Source organism: Ambystoma mexicanum, chromosome 7q (genome assembly GCF_040938575.1).
Source record: "Ambystoma mexicanum isolate Mex_15411 chromosome 7q, UKY_AmexF1_1, whole genome shotgun sequence".
Lineage (NCBI taxonomy): Eukaryota > Metazoa > Chordata > Amphibia > Caudata > Ambystomatidae > Ambystoma > Ambystoma mexicanum.
In genome coordinates, this window is record NC_090941.1 from 626,029,807 (window position 1) to 626,049,690 (window position 19,884).

A 19,884-nucleotide genomic window follows, 5' to 3' on the forward strand; every position below is an offset into this window, starting at 1 on the left:
TCAAATTGTCAGCCTCTTGCACAAAATCTTTTTTAGTGCTGCTATTTCTCTTCATCTGTAGAAATTGGCCAAAAGGCACATTTTGTCTCGTATGTTTGGGATGAAAGTGTCCAAAGCTATAATAGGTCTGGGAGCTTATAGTTTTTGCTTGTTAGGTTTTCGTGCTTCTTTAAGTATGTCCATGAATCTTTGAGGGAGTTGGAGGTGTCCGAACTCTATGACCTCAGGAGCCAGGCTGCTAAATTGAGAGTTTGATGGGCAAGGATGAAGTGTTTAAGGGCATGGCAGCTTCCTAGCAGGGGAGACTGACATTGACATCAGATGAGAGAACCAGGGTTGGCGGGCCAACATCCGGGCCACCAGAATCATTGTGACTGATTCCTGGTGCATCTTGTGCACCATCTTGTTTAGTGTAGGGGAGTCAGGGGGGAAAGCGCAGACAAATTTCCCTGACCATGTGATCCAGAGACGGTTACCTTTGGAGCGGTTCTGCTGGTACCTGGAGGCGTAATCTAGGCATTGTGCGTACTCCACAGTTTAGAACAAGTCCATCTCTGGGAAGCCCCAGTCTGCGAAGACATTGAGAACAATGTCTTTGTGTAATTGCCATTCGTACTGTACGGGTAGTGGGAGGTCTCTCCGCCAGAAGACTGAGTTCCCCTGGAACATGAAGAAACAGACCCTCCTGTATATAAATGCACCACACAAAAGAATTAAATGAGTCTTGAACCAGTGTGTATTGTCACACCAAGTTCAAGATTAACATCACATTGATAGCCCTAAAATGGTGACACATGTTTCGGCAAAATGACATTGCCTTTATCAAACCAGGGATACAAAACAAGATCAAAAAAAGTAACAATATACAGACCACAAGGAAATATGTAACCGAATGCAACACACATGTAATTTGTAAATTGAATTGTAATCAGTACACGAGAGACAAGGATGGGGAAAGGGGAAAGATGTCAAGGGAATTTACATCAAACAAAAATGAAAAAAAGGGAGAAAACATATGGAAACCTACATTATTCATTTGCTAAACATGTGGCTTATCATCTGTACTTAATTGCATATAGATGTATTTTAGTGCTACGTCAAGTATGCGCATCGTTGGAGTAAAACTCGAAATTGAAGATGCAAAGCTGCAGGCTTATACTTTAGGTGATTGAAAAAGTTATAACATTTCTTGTTGGGGTAAACACCCACCTAAACCTACCAATTTTACACCAATAATGCTGAAATCATTAACTTTACCTCTGTTCCGAAAATGCACACTTTTTGTTTCTGAGGTCTGTTGGTACGCGTAATAACTGGGTTAAATCCCCTGGATGAAAACATGAGCTATTAGTCAAAGTGCGTAATCAATAACTCTGCAGTGCATTACTGTGCATGTTTCAGGGCAAACGAAAATGTACTTTCGTGCCATTTGGACCCTTCATTCCAAATACTTTAATGTTAATAGATGTCCGAATATTGCAATAAATGCCTGCAGGACGCAACACTGCTCACTGTACATTTTGAAAAAATTCTTGCAAATTCTTGCGCGTGACCGCGTACTTCGGCCAGCAACAATGTTAAGTCAGACTAGATTCGGGTTATGCATAAAACAGCTGAATTCAGTTGCGTCAGCATATTTTAAAGACAGACTCCTGTCAGGACATTCGCCGTTTGAATGACATACCTGCAAGTCTGCCGTTTGTCTCTTCGGTCTGTTATGGTGCAACCCGAGCAAATTCCAATTGCTAAATGGAATCTGATCTTCCATTGTGAAGGGTTGCCAGGAGGATCAGTTTGTCCTACTTTACTTTAAATTAACATAGCCACCATATTTTGGGAACGAATCCGGTCTATATTGTGAAGATACGCTACAGTGGCTAGAGCGATCTTTACAAAGATGGATCATGTGTATTAATTCCCTCATTCATCACAGCTTTGTCTACCCCCGACAAATCCAGTTTGATTATTATGTACTAGTCACGATATCAGTGCCCCTAAATGGGAAGCAAATCATTTTGTCAATATCTTGATGTCAACACTGAACAAGGAAATCGGCATATAATTAGTACAGTCATTATGATATGTACCATGTTTAGGAATGAATGTAATTATTGCCAAACACATGGACTCTAGTATCATAACCCTATCCGCAATATCACATTAAAGCTCCAAGAGCACTGGTATCAACAATTCTAGAAACGTACTATCAAATACGCTTAACTGGAGGTTTACCGCTTGCGCTATACCATGAATGTTATGAAAAGAACATTCAGTGTGTAGCGCAAGTGGTAAACTTCCAGTTACATGTTTATTGTAGTGACTTTGGGCTTGTGTCACCCATTTCTAACAATGCTAGCTAATCACCCACAACTATAAAGCCTAGGTTTGAGAAATGTATATGCAATGGAATGGTAGATAGCTCAATTAAGTATTAGCAAGTCACTTTGTAATTACTATAAAACCCAACTGTAAAACCAGCCGGACACTGGCATTTGCCTTTTTTTTTAGGGAATCTATAGTTTCAAATATTTCCTCATTTGTGATGACTGAGTCAAGTTCACTAGATTAAGTGGCACTCCATCTGTGTAGGTAAATACCCTCTAGAAACCTATAGGTAACTTCTTCCGTGCAGGTGTTATAACACTTATACAAATCAACCTAGAACTGTTCAAAAGCCCCAAGAACGACCTCATTTTTTCACCAATATTGCCCCATCAGCCTGAACAATAGACAATATTGTTTTTTTTACTCCATTTTTGTTAAGCTGGTTAGCAAACTAAGTGCCCACTTTCTCACCATGTTCCCAATAGGAGTGCCTGATATAAAATATTTCTTCCTCAGTTTTACTGGTGAGCCAATGATCTAATACTAACCTGGCACTCCAAGCAATCAAGGTCAATCTACATGCAGGAACTGCAGGTATGGAGGCCTCACATCTCACAAACGAATTGTCAGCTGACTCCAAAGTCCAAACTCAGGACGCCGACCGATGCATCAAAGCAGCACAGAAGGGAGCTGGTCTGTCCACAGTGTGGTCCTGGGAACTTTTTGATGGCTTCCAAGAGCAAGATCGTAGTTCAGTGGTCCGGACATGCTGTTGCTACCGGTCCAGAGGTAGAAGCATTTAGAAAGGATTTCAGTCCAGGTACTAGAACTTTGATGGTCTTTGCTGGTGGCAATGCTGGTTAGCTGCAATGACCATCTCTGGGTCCTCAAAGGGATGCCCCTCTTCGAAGTGAGTTAGGAAAGACTTAATTCTTTCTCCTTTACTCACAGACTTGTGTGGGACACCCTCTCTTTTTTAATCCCAACATCACTTTTTAGCTTTGCCCTGTTAGGTAAGATTTGGAGTAGTACCCTTTGGGGTACAACAACCCTGACCTCCTGGCAATAGGAACCCAACCGTTGGTACAAGTCTGTACTACACAGGTTGGTAGCTTGATTGAGCAACCAGGCTTATCTCAAGAGGGGTCATGTGAGCAGTAGGGGAGATTCACAGTGACAAGTATTCAAATAAACTCTTATACACAAGGTTTCTTGATTAAACAATTATTAATTTATTTAACTGTCAGTTTGAATAAGACCTCTTCAAAAGGGACAATACTACAGTAACACACAAATACACTCCAAAATACACACTCTTAGTTTTTATACATCAGCAAACACCCATATGGGATGGCACACAGACACTTCCTACACCCTCAGGTGACCTAAATAGCTAGGACACTGAACATTAATATATCACGGTTGCATTTAGAGCAATACTTAGGAGCATGACAAAGAAAAGTGTTATTTAGAAAACAAGGAATTACACAAATATTCTGAAGCAGTTAAGTAGTTTTGAAACCCCCCCCCCAATGCTGAGCAAGTTAACCCTTTCCTGGAAGGAAGGTAAAACCACACAATTAGAGGAGAGAAGACTCATTCAGGGAGCCAGGCCAGGCCAAAGTCAATTGGGCAAAAGTCGAGGTGAGCTGAACCACTTCTTGCAGTTAGGTAAAAGTCTTGCACAATGTTTTAGAAGTCTTTGTAGCAAAAGAAGAATCAATGAAGGGCCACAAGCTGATTAGGCTTGTGAGGTAGAGAAGCGGTTAGGAACTCTACACAAGCAACCAAGATAAAGACTCTGAGATCAAGTAAGGCTACACAAGAGTTAAGTTCTCTTAGACTGTACAGTACCTTTGGTTAGAATAAGTGGTTCCAGCTGGCTTCTGTTCCTGTGTGGGTCGGCAGATCCTGTTGTTCCTGTGCCTCAGTCGTGGGGACAAGTAGGACTTCTGGGGACTCCTGCAGCACAATGGGACGGTCAGCGACAGAAAAGGACAAACTACTATTCAGTGGCACTTCAAGGTTTCAGCTCCTCGCGTCTCAGCAAATAGCACCACTGCGGACTCTCCGATACCACTTTGGACTTTGCTTGCATCTGGGTTCCAGCACACTGAGGTGGCTCAGTCAGTCCTGCTTACTAGGAGTCCGGAGGATCTTCCAGCAGCTGGGGTCCGACTTAAGTGATGCACTCTAATCTGTTGTTCCTGTCCCTGGCACTTCGGTTCCTGCAGCAGCAAGGAAGTACAGCTAGCTCCGAGAGGATGTGCAGAAGAGTTCCTTTTGGAGTTTATTGGTCCCACCCACTCAAGGGGAGAAGTCGTCCTTGCAGGGCTTCTCTAGTTGAGGTGAATTCAGAGCTTCAGCACAGCAGCAGGGCTTCACCAGGCAAACCAACGGTCCAGGAGTTGCAGCAGGTATCTCTTCGAAGTTCTTCTTCCGATTCCTTCGTCCAGTGGTCGACTGCCTTCCAAGGCAAAAAGCCTCGCCTATGATGCAGGTTTCTCCCATTCATTCCAGGCTAGCTAGCTGTCAAACAGCAGGGTGGCTGTCCTTGCTGGACAGCCAGCCGGCCAATGAGCTTTGGGTGCATTCCTGTAACCAGGGGGATTAAGCACAGGGAGTTTCGGGCCCCTCCCTGGTTTCCTGCCCCTGCCAGACATACTGGAGCCAGAGGCGGGCTTCACTCGTGAATCGTGCCAAAGACAAATCGAACAAAGGGACCAACCCTGGTTTGGTGCGCAGAGTAAATATCAAGAAGGACCTTTCCAACAGGAAATGGCAAAAAAATAAGACCAGGGCCATTTTGAAAAAATGGGCACCCATCGGTGCTTTACCAAGGCTGCAATTGCAACCCACGGTAAAAACACAATGGTAGTAAAAAGTAAACCACTGCCACCAGCCATTAATTGTAGAAAGGGTAACAAAATTGTTACATGAGAAACTAGACGAAGGGGATTCTAAGTAGCCCCCCCAGCACCCTAAGATAGTGTGTGCAGCGTCTAGTAAGTAACGATGTAACTAAAGTCAATTTCACTTTACTGCTTTTGGAAACAGTAGTTTATCCAAGAGAAGGTATTTAAACCTTTGGGAAATCTGAATGATTTCCATGCGTCACTTCACTGAAGGTGCTGTGTGTGTCACAATGTAAAGATGATGCCTATGGAGATTGTCAGACTCCACAACCAAAAAAGAAAATCAGATTAAAACACATGTGAGAGTGGGGAAAAAAAGTCTCACTCTCTCCAGGTTAAAAATTAAAAGTCCTTAAATCCAGCAAAGCTGCTGGGGGTCTCGAAGGATAGAGCAATTGGCAAATTTCTGAGAATTCTCCCTAACATGCCTACTGTGTCTTTTTGCACATTTTTATGGTGAAGCCGAGTACTGGCTCTGAATTTGTTTTGTTAAAATTGCACACATCACCCTAAAGTGAAGTGTGGTTAGAATACTTTTTAGCCTTATACCATTCTTACAGAAACTTTTACAATGTGCCTAGCAGTAGCTGGTGGCAGTGGATATTTTTCTACCTTCCTTTTAACTTATCACTCAGCCACTTTTGCTTTTACGGCAAAGGGCTACAAAAAGGTGACCAGCATGCTAAAATGGCCATGTCATGAGGTTTTTGCTTGTCCTTTGAACATATTGTTCTTGCCTGCCTTTAAGCCTTCTCAGGTCAGAAAAGATCATATATGGAAAGCACTTTATTGGGGAAACCTGCTGCCTGTAGGCACTGGGACTCTCTGGCCCCAGTAGACATCCAAGTGCCTGAATGTCTGTTGCTGGGCAAAGGTCGTGGCCAGAGGCTATCCATAACTGGATAGCCACTGTCAGTTTTAATGGTGCAAATACATATCTTTTGTGGGACTGGGTGTTCTCCCAGCCAAATTGTTGGATAAAGAAGGTTTTTATGGCCATTCGCCGGATCGCTGGACCCAAGTCCTCTCCGAAGAAAAGGAGTCAATTGACGACACAAGGACAGCCCCTCATCAATGCTTTGACCTCTGGACCAATGGGGAACAACCAGTCTGAACCCTGTTTGAGGATCTGTGTTTTCTGAGCCTTTAGAAGGGTCCCTGGATCAATCACTGGACTAACCAGCTCCCTCTTGGGGTGCTCCATTGCAGCACCATTCAGAGTGCGACCATGGAACTTGGAGGATTTTCAACTTGTGCTACAGGGTGCCTACTCCTGCATTTTCACTCTTGTAGTCCCAGCAGAAGCCATGAAGGACCTCCTCCTTTGTTAGACTTAGGAAAAATTTCTTTTTGCAACTTTCCATATATAGTTCTCTGTGGAACCACATTATTTTTTAATTTGTTTTTTACCCTCACCTTTTGCAGGGAAGTAATGCCTTAAGCTTTAGGGGATTCCCTGCCTCAACTAAAATACTAAGGGTTTGGTCGATGTAAATCAATAGTCCAGTGTCAAAAAACCTACTTCTGTCCCTTACACTTATAACTAAACTAAAGAGGCAGTGGCTCTTCTTGGTCCAGAAGACTGGCTCCATTCTTCTGGACAGCAGAATTTCCAGTTGTTAGGTGGGATCTTTACCATCCCCAGGTCGCAATACCTTTCCAAGGCACAAAACAAAGTTCCAGGTTATAATGCCCAAAGTAGTAAAGTTCTTGATTCAAAAGGTCAAGTTCAAACATCAACATTCCTTATTGTCCATAGTTGCATCTTCACTATTGGGCTCCTGGAGAATGCCTCCCCTTCTCCAAGTATCTAGACACAAGCCATGGGGAATGACTCCATTGCCTTGGCTTTCCTTGGCTTTTTTCTCACACTCTTGGGTTTTACTTTCACAGTTCACACAACCTTGGGGAATGAATCCCTTCCCCTGGCATTTCTTATTCTCAGTTTCACAATTCTGGGGGACAAGGTTCACTATCCTGCCAGGTACTGTCACGAAAAGGGTAGTTTAAGGTTTTTTTTTTGTTCTAGTGCGCGGGTCCCAATCCCAGCTTCCCTCTGCTCCCTTCTTTGGTAGACTGGGTTCCCTACCATGCCAGGTACCTCCACAAAAAAGATGGCCCAGGAGACTACTATTCGTATTTGGGTGCAGGTCCCAGCCCAGTCTTTCATCACTCTTCAGTACATCTGATGTCCCACCAACCATCAGAACAAACCAGGTACTTGCAGGGTGGGCACTTCCCAGTGCTTTTTGGTCAGTTGTGGGATTCTCGGCATTCCCTCTCTGGTTTTGAGCTGCTTGAAGGTGGGTGTGGTAGCTCTGCAGAGTCTTCTCCTCAGGCTTTGGGCTGCTTCTCTAGCGGCTGCAGTAGCTTCGCAACTTTTTCTCCCTCTCGGGCTGCGCTTCTCCAAATGACTGCGCACTCCAGCTCCTTCCGTCAACTGGATGCCCGTTCTTCCTACCATTTTGTTGGTCTGTCCACAGCGGACTTGCCAGGACCGCCTCTGTCGGCAGACAAGCGTCTTGGCTCCCCTTCTCACTGCTTTTCCTCACTCGCCAGCTTTGAATCTTGCTGTTCCTCCAGGGAGTGCTTCTCTCTTCGTACTCCTTTCTCTATTTCTATGTGTGCTTCTCCAATGGAGGTTAGAGAACCACTAGAAGGCTCACTAGCGGTTCTAGGAATAGTCGATAGGGCTACGCACCTTCCCCTCGTCCGAGTACTTGCCCATTGTAGTAATTCTGGGCAGTATTTGCTCTTCATCATCGCAGTACGAGGAGGTTTCTCTTGGGTAGGCCCTACTTTTCCTCATCCGGGCGGAAGTTAAGTACTGGGTTTTGCAGAGACACAGGTTTATGGTATGGCAGTGAGGGATGCTAAGATTGGCCTCATGGACTGAGGGGTGGTAAAGGAGTGGGTGGATGGTTAGGGATGTTGCACCGCGTTCTCCCTAGATGTTCATCTGTGTCCCTAGAGGGGGTCATCCCTGTCCCCAGAGCGGGAGAGCCTGCCCATGAGATCCCCCAACCGCCCTGCTGTGTACCATTCCGAGGGGGACCACCGGATAGCAGCCTCGCCTCCCTGGCCTCATGGGATTTGTCACAGTACCTAAAGACAAACTGGTAGCAGCAGTTATATTTTTACTGTTTTTGCTTGATTTTTTATTTGTACTTTTGAATTGACTGCATATGGCGACTAAATGTGGCTATTGCCCTGAAATGGGTGTGGCACTAGATTTCCACTTGTTCTTTGACCATATTGTAGTTTTGCCTTCTGTTAGGGAGAATTCTCAGAAATGTGCTAATTCGCTCCACCTCAAGAGAGCCCCAGCAACTTTGCTGGATTTTGAGGACTTGATTGTTTAACCTGGAGAGAGCGATAGCCATTTTTTCCCCACACATGTATTTGAATGCAATTTGAGCTTAGTGTTTCTTTTGGTTATGGAGCCTGACAAACTCCACAGGCATCACCTTTTACCTTGTGTCACACAGCACTTTCAGTGCAGTGACACAGGGAAGTCATTCAGATTTGCCAAAGGTTTAAATACCTTCTCTGGGATAAACTACTGTTTCCCAGAGCAGTAAAGTGAAATTGACTTTACTTACATTTGTAACTTTTTAAGACCAGGGTGCTGGAGGGGTAATATCCCCTTTAGTCTAGCTTATCACGTAACCATTTTTTGTTACCCTTTTCTCACTGAATGGCTGGTGGCAGTAGTTTCGCTTTAACTACAGTGGTGTCCATTTACTGCGGGCTGCATTCGCAGCTACAGTAAAGCACCCAAGGCTGTCATTTTTGTCAAAATGGCCCAGTCTTCTTTTTTCGCCATTTCTTTGTGGCAAGCTCCTTCTTGAGAATTACTCTGCGTGCCAAACTAGGTTTGGTCGCATTGTTCGCTTTGGCTTTTGCGGGATTCACAAGTAAATCCCGCCTCTGGCTCCAGGGTATCTGCGGTGGGCATGAAGTGAGGGAGGTGCCCGAAACTCCCTGTGCTTAGTCTACTAGGAGACCCAAATGCACTCTGTAGTGACTGGCCGTCTGTCTGAATTTCCGGCAAGGACAGCCACCCTGCTGGGTGAGTGACAGCTAGGCTGGATTTAATGGGAGAGAACTGAATAAAAGGCGAGGCTTTTGGCTGGAAGGCAGAGTCGACCACTGGATGAAGGAACCAAAGAAGAATTTGAAGAGGACGCCTGCTGCAACTCCTGGAACGTTGGCTTGCCAGGTGGAGCCCTGCTGCTGTGCTGAAACTCCAAATTCGTATAGACTGAGAAGCCCTTGCACCAACGACTTCTCCCCTTGAGTTGGTGGGATCAATCAACCCCAAAGTAAGCCACCTGGACATCCTTCTCTGAGCTGGTTGAATTTCCACAGAGTTGCTTCTGGAAACCGTACAGCCAGGGAGAGGAACACCAGATTGTGTGCGTTACTTTTAAGCTGGCCTAGAGCTCCAGGAAGATCCACCGGACTCCCAGGAAGCAGGACTGACCGAACCTGAGCGCCCTCAACAGAGTGCGGGACCCCAGAAGCAAGTAAAGTCCATCTCAAAAGTCAGTATTGAGGTTTTATTATTTGCAGTAGACGCGAGGAGCTGAAACACTGAACAGTCACTGATTTGAAGATTGCCGGTTGCGAGCGGTGACCGTCCCATTGCAATGCAAGAGTCTCCAGCACTCCTCCCTCTTGTCCCCACGACTGAGGCCCAGGAACAGTGAGATTCACAAGTCTAACGGCTTGAAGCCCTACATTTGATGATTCTTTTCTTCAAGGACTTCTAAAACATTGTGCAAAGACTTTTCTACTTACCTACTAGAAGTGCTTCATCCTATATAAGACTTTTGTACGTTGACTTTGGATTAGCCTATTATACTGAATGACTACAAAAGTATTTGCCTGCTTAAGAATATTTGTGGTCTCTTGTTTGTTCTAATAACCTTTTCCTTTAACAAACTTCTAACAGTATTCTAAATGCAAACAGTAAGATATTAATGTCCCCAGCACCCTAGCTATTGAAGTCACCTGAGGGTGTAGGTTGTGTCTGTTGACTATCCCAAAAGGGTCTTTACTGATTTAGAAACTAAGAGTGAAAAGTATTGAAGTGTGTTTGTGTGTTACTTTTTAATATTGCTCTCTTCTGAAGAAGGCTTACTTTGACTGATAAGGAACAAGTTACTTACCTGTAATTGTTGTTCTCCAGCATGGACTCACATGCTCATGAATATTCCCTGTCGTCAGGCTGGGAATCCTGGGTAAAGAAAAAAAACAGTTTCAGTTTCTGAACTGTATTTCTCCTAATAACCAATCACTGGTCTCTGGGTCATACTGCCGCAAGCTAATGACTGCCCTCTACCTAAGCCCCTCCCTCTGGCAGCCATCTTCAGATTTGGTAGCACGTAAAGTGGCAGGAGGACCAAGAGAAGAGCCGCAGAGGGGAAGGAGGGAGGGTTCGCATGTGAATCCATGCCAGACCCATGCTGGAGAACAACAGTTACAGGTAAGTAACTTGTTCCTTCTCCAGCATGGGGTCTGGCATGGATTCACATGCTCATGAATATAAGAATACATAGCAGTACACACATGCACAACCATGGGAGGTGGCAAGGCTCAACATTAAGCAATACAACAATTCAACATTAAGCATCTCTTACCTCCTCACCAGGCTCACCTTAAGCGAACAGGTTGCGCAGCACTCCCTGGCCGACTCTGGACTCCTCGCTGGAATCCCTGTCGACGCAGTAGAATCTCGTGAAGGTGTGCGTCGACCTCCACGTAGCAGCCCTGCAGATGTCGAGCAGGGGCACACCAGACAGGAACGGCGTGGTAGCAGCGATCACTCTGGTCGAATGGGCTCTCGGACGGCCAGGCAACGGTCGGTTTGCCAACCGGTGGCAGTACACAATACAGCCGGAGAGGCATCTGGAAATGGAAGCCTTCGAGAGGGCCTTCCCTTGGTTCACAGGTCCAAAGTTCACAAACAGCTGTTAAGTCATCTGAAAACTCTGTGCGGTCCACGTAGAACTTCAGCGCTCTAGCTACATCCAGCGAGTGCAAAGTCTTCTCAGCCGGCGACGAAGGCTACGGTAAGAAAACAGGTAACGCCAAGGGCTTGTTGAAGTGGAAGTCCGACGGCACCTTGGGCATGAAAGAGTGGTGCGTCCTCAGCACTACCCTAGACTTGTGGAACGTCAGGTATGGTGGTTTACAGGAAAGGGCCTGGATCTCTCCCACGCGTCGTGCGGAGGTGATGGCCACAAGGAACGCTGTCTTCCACGACAGGAACTTCAACGGAGCCGAATGCAAAGGCTCAAATGGCGGTCCCATGAGCCTGGTCAGCACCACGTTGAGCTCTCACGCCGGGGCTGGAGCCTTCACCAGCGGGAACGATCGGAACAGTCCCTTCATAAATTCCTTCACCAGAAGATGAGACCACAAGGACGGCCGTCCTGTAGTTCTGGTGTATCGGGAGATCGCTGCCAGATGTATCTTGATGGAAGCATGAGCTAGTCCAGCCTTGGCCAGGGACAGTAGGTATGGTACCACTTGAGGCGCCGTAATCAGAAGGGGGTTAATCTTCTGTGCACGGCACCAGACAGAGAACCTCTTCCACTTATGTCCATAGCACTTGAGAGTTGAGGCCGCCCTGGCCTTTGCAAGAACCTCTCTGCAGTCTACCAAGATAGCGTACCCTCTAAACTCTAGTGCTGCAGGAGCCAGGCCTGCAAGTTCAGAGACTCCGGGTCGTGATGAAGGATGGCGCCTCCTTCTCTGGAGAGAAAATCCGCGTCCGTCTGTAGCTTGACTGGCGGGGATGTTGACAAGTCAAGAAGGTCCGGGAACCAGATCTGTGTCGGCCACGCCAGTGCGCCGAGGATCATCCTGCACCGGGAGTTGGTTGATGAGACGGAGCAGCAACGGCAACGAAGGCAACGCGTACAGGAACAGGTCGTCCCAGGGGAACGAGAAAGCATTGCCCATGCTCCTCCGCTGGGGAAACCTGCTGGCGAACCTCTGGCACTTTGTTCGTCGCTGTCGCAAACAGGTCGATCTGGGGTTTGCCCCATCGCCGGAAGAGTCGATCCACCTGATCCTGGCGTAGTTCCCACTCGTGGCACGAGCGTAGCTCCCTGCTGAGCGAGTCAGCGATGGTGTTTTTTATTCCTGCCAGGTGGAAGGGAACCAGAAACATCCCCTGGGAGATGGCCCAGTGCCACAGATCCTGGGCCTCCTTGGATAGGGCTGGGGATCTGGTGCCTCCCTGCTTCCGGATGTAGAACATCGTGGTGGTGTTGTCGGTGAAAATCCTCACCACCTTGCACTTTAGGGACGGAGGAACGATCTGAGAGCCCAGAACACGGCCCGGAGCTCCAGGATGTTGATGTGAAGAGACTTCTCCTCCGGGAGCCAAAGGCCTCTTACGTGGAGATCTCTGGTGTGAGCTCCCCATCCCTCCAGGGCGGCGTCCGTCGTCACCGTCTCCTGATAAGCTGGGGTCTGAAAGTCCGTGCCTGCCGTGAGGTGCGCACGGGTGCCCCACCACTGAATTGCCTGACGGAAGACCTCGTTGAGCGGAATCCTGTCTTCGAAGCTGCCCGCCACTTGCATCCAGCGGGCTTCAAGGAACTCTTGTAGCGGACGCATCCGTAGTCTGCAAAGGCGCACTAGGTAGATGCACGAGAACATCATCCCGATGAGGGACTTGATTGACCTCACCCTGGCCACGTCCGTGGCTAGCAGGCGCTGCACCTTGCCCAAAATGGCCTTCGTCCTCGCTCAGACGGAGACGCCAATCGCTCCTCTGTGTCGAGCTTCGCTCCCAGAAACAGTGCCACCTGCGAAGGAACCAGGTGGGATTTGGGGTAGTTGATGGCGATCCCAGCTCCATGAGTAGGCGGACGGTCCTCGCTGTGTGCTCGACAGCGAGTTCTCTTGTCCTTGCACGGATGAGCCAGTCGTCCAGGTAGGGGTAGACGTGGATCCCCTGCAGGCGCAGCCGCGCCGCCACTGGTGCTAGGCACTTGGTAAACACCCTGGGTGCCGACCTCAATCCGAATGGCAGAGCTCTGAATTGGTAGGGACGTCCCTGGACTACAAATCTGAGGAACTTTCGGTGTCCTTTTAGAATGGGGATGTAAGCATCCTCCAGGTCCAACGACAATTGGAAGTCGCCCTCCTCCAGCTGTCCCAGCACGTGCTGGAGGGTGACCATCCTGAACTTCTGTGCCTTAATGTACTTGTTTAGCCGACGTAGGTCCAGGATGGGGCGCCAACAGCCTGTCTTCTTTCTGACGAGGAAGTATCTTGAGTATACTCCGGAGCCCCGGAGCCTCTTGGGGACGAGCTCGATGGCACCTTTCTTGAGCATCACCCTTACCTCCAACAGCAGTTGAGGGATGTGATTCTACTTCCAGGCCACGGGAGGAATGCGAGGACACTTCTTTAGGAATTCGAGCGAGTGCCCGTGGGTCAGGGTATCCAGCACCCAACGGTCGGTGGAGATGGACTCCCACACGCTGACAAATTTCATCAGCCGGCTTCCCAACAGGGTGCTTCGGTGGGGGCCCGACGCTACGGCCGGTTCAGTCTTGCTTGGAAGTGGTCTTGCCTCCTTGGCGACGATATCCTCGCTTGCCGCGGCCTCTGTAGGCTTCCTGGGACGACGAGCGGGCTGCCTGGCGGTACGTAGAGGAGCCACCGCTGGATCCCTTGGAGGCCCCCGGTCTGCCTCCGGTGCTCCGAAAGGGCCGTCGTTGCTGAAGGACTCCCAGGGATCGGGCCGTTTCCCTGTCGGTCTTGAAGGCTTGGAGAGACTCATCTACCGCCTTCCCAAACTGGTTGCTGCCGTCGAACCGCATATCCAAAAACCTGGTCTGAACGTCCTGACGGAAGTCCATCGCCTTGAGCCATCCTCGTCGTCGGAAGCAAACACTGTTGCCCAACTGGCGAAACCCAGTATCCGTAATGGCCACCGGGCCCTCCCCTCTTTTTCCACCAGGGTCTTCACGGGGGTCTTGTCGATGGGCTGGAAAGAGGATTCCCTCCGCGGTGGCAGGGAAACTCTGGGCCCCAAGGTCACCTGCACTGGCGTAGTCTCCAACGGCTTTGTCAGGGCTGCCGCGAATCCCTCGATAAAGGCCTTCGCCTGGTGAAGCAGGGCCCTCACCACCTTAGGTGCGTCTCGGGCCTTCACCTTGGGGGGAGGGTCTTCGCCTCGCTCCCCCTCGGCTCCTTTCGAGATCGACCGGGGCCTCTCCAGAAGCTTACTAGGGTTCTCGGATTTCCTCTTCCCCGAACCTGAGCGTTGGCTCGTGGTTGATGGTGCCGGGGAAGGCGCGCCCTGCCTGGCAGCCGAAGAGCCCGACCTTTCGGCGCTCCCTGTGCCCGCGGACTTTCTGGGGCCCCCTCACAGGACTTAGAAGACCTCTCGGACCTTTTCTTCTTCTCACCTGCTGGGTCCTTCTCCAGCCAGCTGGCGAGGCGGGAACGACGATCCTGCCTGGTCAGTTCCGATAGGTTCTTGCGGAACGCACAGTCCTTCTCCACGTGCGTCTTGTCCTCATGAAGGCAGTAGACATCTCGAATGCTCGTCCTCCTTGAAAACATTCTGTAACCCGCATCCAGGGCAGTTCCTGAACAGCTTGGATCCGGGCGTCGAGCTCACTTTGTCCTGGGCCATGTCCATGTAGGCCTCAGATCTTCTGGAATCCTGCAAGAAGCGTAACTCGACGATAACTTAACCCTTGAAGGGCGTAGAAAATTCCGAAACGGGTCCCCATTGATCGGAAGTATAAACGGTGGAGCTTGAGGCTCGATTAAACCGAAAAATTAGAAAATCTCTTTGAAAAAAGCGTGAAAACGCAGTAAAAGCTTGAGAGCTAAAGCACGAGGACTCCCAACACTTGAACGTGCAGTAAAAATCTGATGGCGGCTGCCAGGGGAGGGGCTTAGGTAGAGAGCAGTCATTGGCTGGGGGCAGTATGACCCAGAGATCAGTGATTGGTTACTACTAAGAAAGACAGATCAGAAAAATGAAACTGATACTGATTTTTTCTTTACCGAGGATTCCCAGCCTGACGACGGGGAATATTCATGAGCATGTGACTCCATGCCAGACCCCATGCTGGAGAAATACGTGGAGGAAAACGATATTCAAATAAACACTGGTAAGACCAAGCTCCTAGTGTTGGAAATTTAAAAAGCTGAAATTAAAACCTGTGTGGTGCCTGGGTCAAACACGAATTGAGCAGGTCACATTTAAACACTTGGGAGTGTTGATTAAGAACAACAGTATTGAAACCCCAACACTAGATTCAATGCACCAAAAAGCAAAAGCGTTGGCGAGCCAAGTTAACATCTAAGCAGGAAATATGGTCGCTTTTCAATGCTTCCGGTTGAGGACTTTTACAAGATGAAAGTTGTTCCAATCTTGTCATGCGGTTCAGAAGCAATCATGAGGGTACCTAGCAAGGTTTGGTCAACGTTGAAGGCATCTTTTGGAAGACACTTCTGAGAGACCAGAAGTCCATCCCTGTCCATCCCTGTCCAAATTCTACGTAGAGCAATGTGCCTTCAATCATTAAGGTTCACAGTGGAATGGAAAAGAGTATCCCTATTCAGGAAATGTCTCTTGAGCTCCAATATAACAACTATGGAGATTATTCATAAGGAAATCCTGAAGGGTTCTAACGGGGGAACGCTGAAGGCCTAAGTCGACGCCGATATGTGCAAGCTGAAGGAGATTGGATCGACTGGAGAGGACTTAAAATCAAACCCATGTAAGGTTAAAACCAAGTTTGGGGAGCACAACTGGATTACTAACCTCAACAAAGCAAGTACTTATGTATTGTATCACCATGAGGTCAGGGCACTGGGCGAGCTACTAAAGTATGCTGTTAAATTCCTCAGTAAATATCACAGGGATCAATTTTTCAGAATCAGATTGAACTTGTTACTGACAAACCAAATAAACACATCAAGGTTGCCAACTACTTTCCTGACAGATAACCAACGTTGTTTTTACTTAGTGGAGGGACTAGCAGAAACCTTTAAACATTTGCTACTATTCGGTTCAGGGTTCACAAAAGAAACAAACATTTTGGACAGTTGCTAAAAGATGTTATCATTGGCCCCCGAAGGCTGGTGGACCTTTCTTCTAAGTGGAGAAAAGGTGCCAGTGGCTGCACTGACATTTATGAATCAGATCTTGACACAGAGGATTTAAGTGACAATTGTGTGGCAATTTAAGGGTCCCTTTGCTCTTTCTTACCTGTTTTTTTTTAAAGTTTTTTTTTTAACGTGGAACACGTTTCAGGGCTATGGTTATTAGGATAATTGTTCATTTGCAAAAGTTTGTAATTTACTTATTGTGAAATTGGTTGAAACTGGTTAACCTTACACAAAAGCATGAAAACACTAAAAACAGAAAACACAGAGTAAAATAACAATAGGAAAATCGGTTAATACAATGACTAAAATGAAGTAAAAAAAGTAAACATCACAATTCATATTCCATTCCATTACACAATTATATAACAATTTTGTTCAATTTTTTATGCAAATAAATAATAAAATATATATATTTAATTTATTAAAGGAGACAGTCTCCCAGTACTGACAGTCTTGAGGACGAAATAGTTTCCCCATAAAGATGGGCACAAAGCAAGGGAAGTAAAGCAAAAGGCTTTACTTACTACCACAAAATCAGGACAGGAGTCAAAACATAGCTAAAAAGAAAGGGTGTTGCATAGACTTTTATGAGAGGAAAGCATAAAAACAGTTGTCCAGAAGGACAGACATTCTCAAAGACTATTTAAATTACATAGTCAGTCAATTTGGGCACTTGTGAACAAAAGGCTGCCATGTGTTAAAAGTGAAAGGTGAACGGGATAGTACATAAAATGTGTGTTAAAGGTATCTATGCCACCAATCTGATCTGGTCTGGGCTACATTGTCAATGTGAAAATGCCACGATTTATACTCTGACATGTGGGATGTTTTCAATGAGTTTTACACTTGAGGTTTGCCTTCCTTTGTTTTCTTTTCTCTCCAACTTCATCTTTCTACTTTTCTTCTTTCTCTCTTTCATTCCCTCTTCCGTTCCTCTCCCTCTTCCCGTCTTTCCATATGGAGTATGGTTAACTGTTACTATGTTTTGTGATTGATATACCTGTGTGTACCTGCCTTTTCTTACATTGTTGTTGATTGTAATAACTTGAAATTGTCAATAAATGTATTAAAAACAAAACAAAAAAAGAAAGGTAGCTGAGATTCGAAGCTATCCATTTTAGAGGCAAAACCTAAGAGGAACATTTCATCAATGGGTTGCACTGCAATACATTGTGCATGCAGCCACATGATGCGGATTCATGTTTTCATGAAATTAAAATAGACTGAAATATCTTTAATTTTGTGTGAATAGCTTTTGCCAGAAATGGGAAATGTAATCTCCATGGTAAAAACAAATGCTAAATTAATTTCTGCTTTTATAGTAAACTGAAGTAATGGTCTTCTCACTGTTTCACCTACCGGTCATCAATACTGTTCTGGTAATATATATGAAGTAGCTTGTCCTTAATCCAGTTAATTTGTTTTGCAGCTTCTTTACCTGCTTCAGCTTGCAGGGAATATTTCTTGTAGATCTGAGCAAGTCCCATCATTGCTTCTTTTCTCACTCTCCACTTAAAACAAAAACGTTAATCAAATCATAAGTGTGTCCATCATTAATCGTGCTATGTTAATAAAAGTATACATGCAACAGAATGATCATTAGGGAGAAAATAAGCGTGCTCCCTTAATGAAACAAAATCACAGCCAACAATCCCATGCAGGACAATACATCAGCATTCCCAGATCGCAGGTAAACATGTGGCTTTAACACTGAATGCCAATGACCATAATTCTCCTCACAACTGGTATTTATTCACAATGGACAAAGGAAACAAAGACTTAATTGAGAAGAACACATTACTTACCAACTTTAACCTTCTTTCGATTGGATGTTCCTCCCACGTATTCCTCATCTTAGATATTTTTATCTTCAGGCTTGCTGCTTCAGATTTTCTTTTTCACCAGAGGGCGCTGTGCTTGTTAGGGAGAATTCTCAGTAATTTGCTAATTCCCTCCACCTTAGAGACACCCGGCAACCTTGCTGGATTTTGAGGACCCTTTTTTTCCCCACTCTCTCATGCATTTTAATGTGAATTTTAACTCGGTTTCTTTTGGTTGTGGAGTCTGACAAACTCCATAGGCATCATCTTCTACATTGTGTCACAAAGCACCATCAATGCACAGGGAAGTATTCCAGATTCCCAAAGATTTAAATAACTTCTCTGGGATAAACTGCTGTTTCCCAGAGCAGTAAAGTGAAATTGACTTTACTTACCATTGTAACTCTCTAGACTCAGCATAAACTATCCTACAATATAGAGCTGGAGGGGCTACCTTGTATCCCCTATGTCTAGCTGCTCCTGTAACATTTTTATGTTACCCTTTTCTCACTGAATGGCTGGTGGCAGTGGTTTCGTTTTAACTACCATGGTGTGCGTTTACCGCGGGCTGGGTTCGCAGCCGCTGTAAAGCCACAACGGGCGCCATCTTTGTCAAAATGGCTCATGGTGGTCTTTTTTCGCCATTTCTTTGTGAAAAGGTCCTTCTTGAGATTTACTCTGTGAGCCAAACCAGGTTTTGGTCTCGTTGTTCATTTTGCCTTTGGTGGGATTCATGAGTGAAACCCCGCCTCTGGCTCCAAAGTGTCTGGGGTAGGCAGGAAGTGAGGGAGGGCGCCCTAAACTCCCAGTGCTTAGTAAGAGACCCAAATGAACTCTGTGGTGATTGGCCGGCTGACTGTCCGGCAAGGACAGCCACTTGCTGGGTGAGTGGCATCTAGGCTGGAATGAATGGGAGAGAAATGAATAAAAGGCAAGTCGTTTGGCTTGGAAGGCAGAGTAGACCACTGGACAAAGGCACCTAAGAAGAGCTTGAAGAGGACGCCTGCTGCAACTCCTGGACCGTTGGATGTTGGGGAGAATTCTCATAAATGTGCTAATTCCCTCTACCTTAGAGCCCTCCAGCTCTTTTGTTGAACATTTGGGCTATGAACTTTTTAATTTTGTTTGTTTCCTGTGTTGATTTCTCTTGGTTATGGAGTTTGACAACTCCATAGGCATCATCTTTTTTATGTGCGTCACACAGCACCTTCAGTGCAGTAACAAAGGGATGTCATTTAGACTTCCAAAAGGTTTAAATAACTTCTCTGGGATAAACTACTGTTTCCCAGCGAATTAAAGGTTAAATTGACTTTACTAGTCTTTTTAAATTCCTAGACCCAGCACACACCATCTTCCTATAGAGTGCTGGAGGGGTTACCTAGCATCCCCTCTGTCTAGAAACTCGTGTAGCAGTCAAATGCAACACTTTCCCATCGAAATGGCTGGTTGCAGTGGTTTTACAACAAACTACCATGATTTTTCCGGCAGGAACAGCCACCCTGCTGGGTGAGTGGCAGCTAGGCTGGCATGAAAGGGAGAAAACGGTTTAAAAGGCGAGTCTCTTGGACTGGAAAGCGGAGTCGACCACTGGAACGAAAGAACCAAAGACGAGCTGGAAGAGGACGGCTGCTGCAACTCCTGGACCGTTAGTTTGCCTGGTGAAG

At 46.5% G+C, this 19,884-nt stretch overlaps 1 protein-coding gene across 11 annotated transcripts in view; it reads right to left on the bottom strand.

Annotated features, from left to right (window-relative positions):
- Positions 1-19,884, bottom strand: part of PDS5B (PDS5 cohesin associated factor B) — a 2,333,811-nt gene that overhangs the window by 1,718,330 nt on the left and 595,597 nt on the right. For all 11 annotated transcript variants that reach the window (XM_069639007.1, XM_069639003.1, XM_069639002.1 and 8 more), the window contains one exon: positions 17,760-17,911. In XM_069639007.1, coding sequence (XP_069495108.1) covers positions 17,760-17,911 — 152 coding nt within the window. The remainder of the gene's footprint in view (positions 1-17,759; positions 17,912-19,884) is intronic.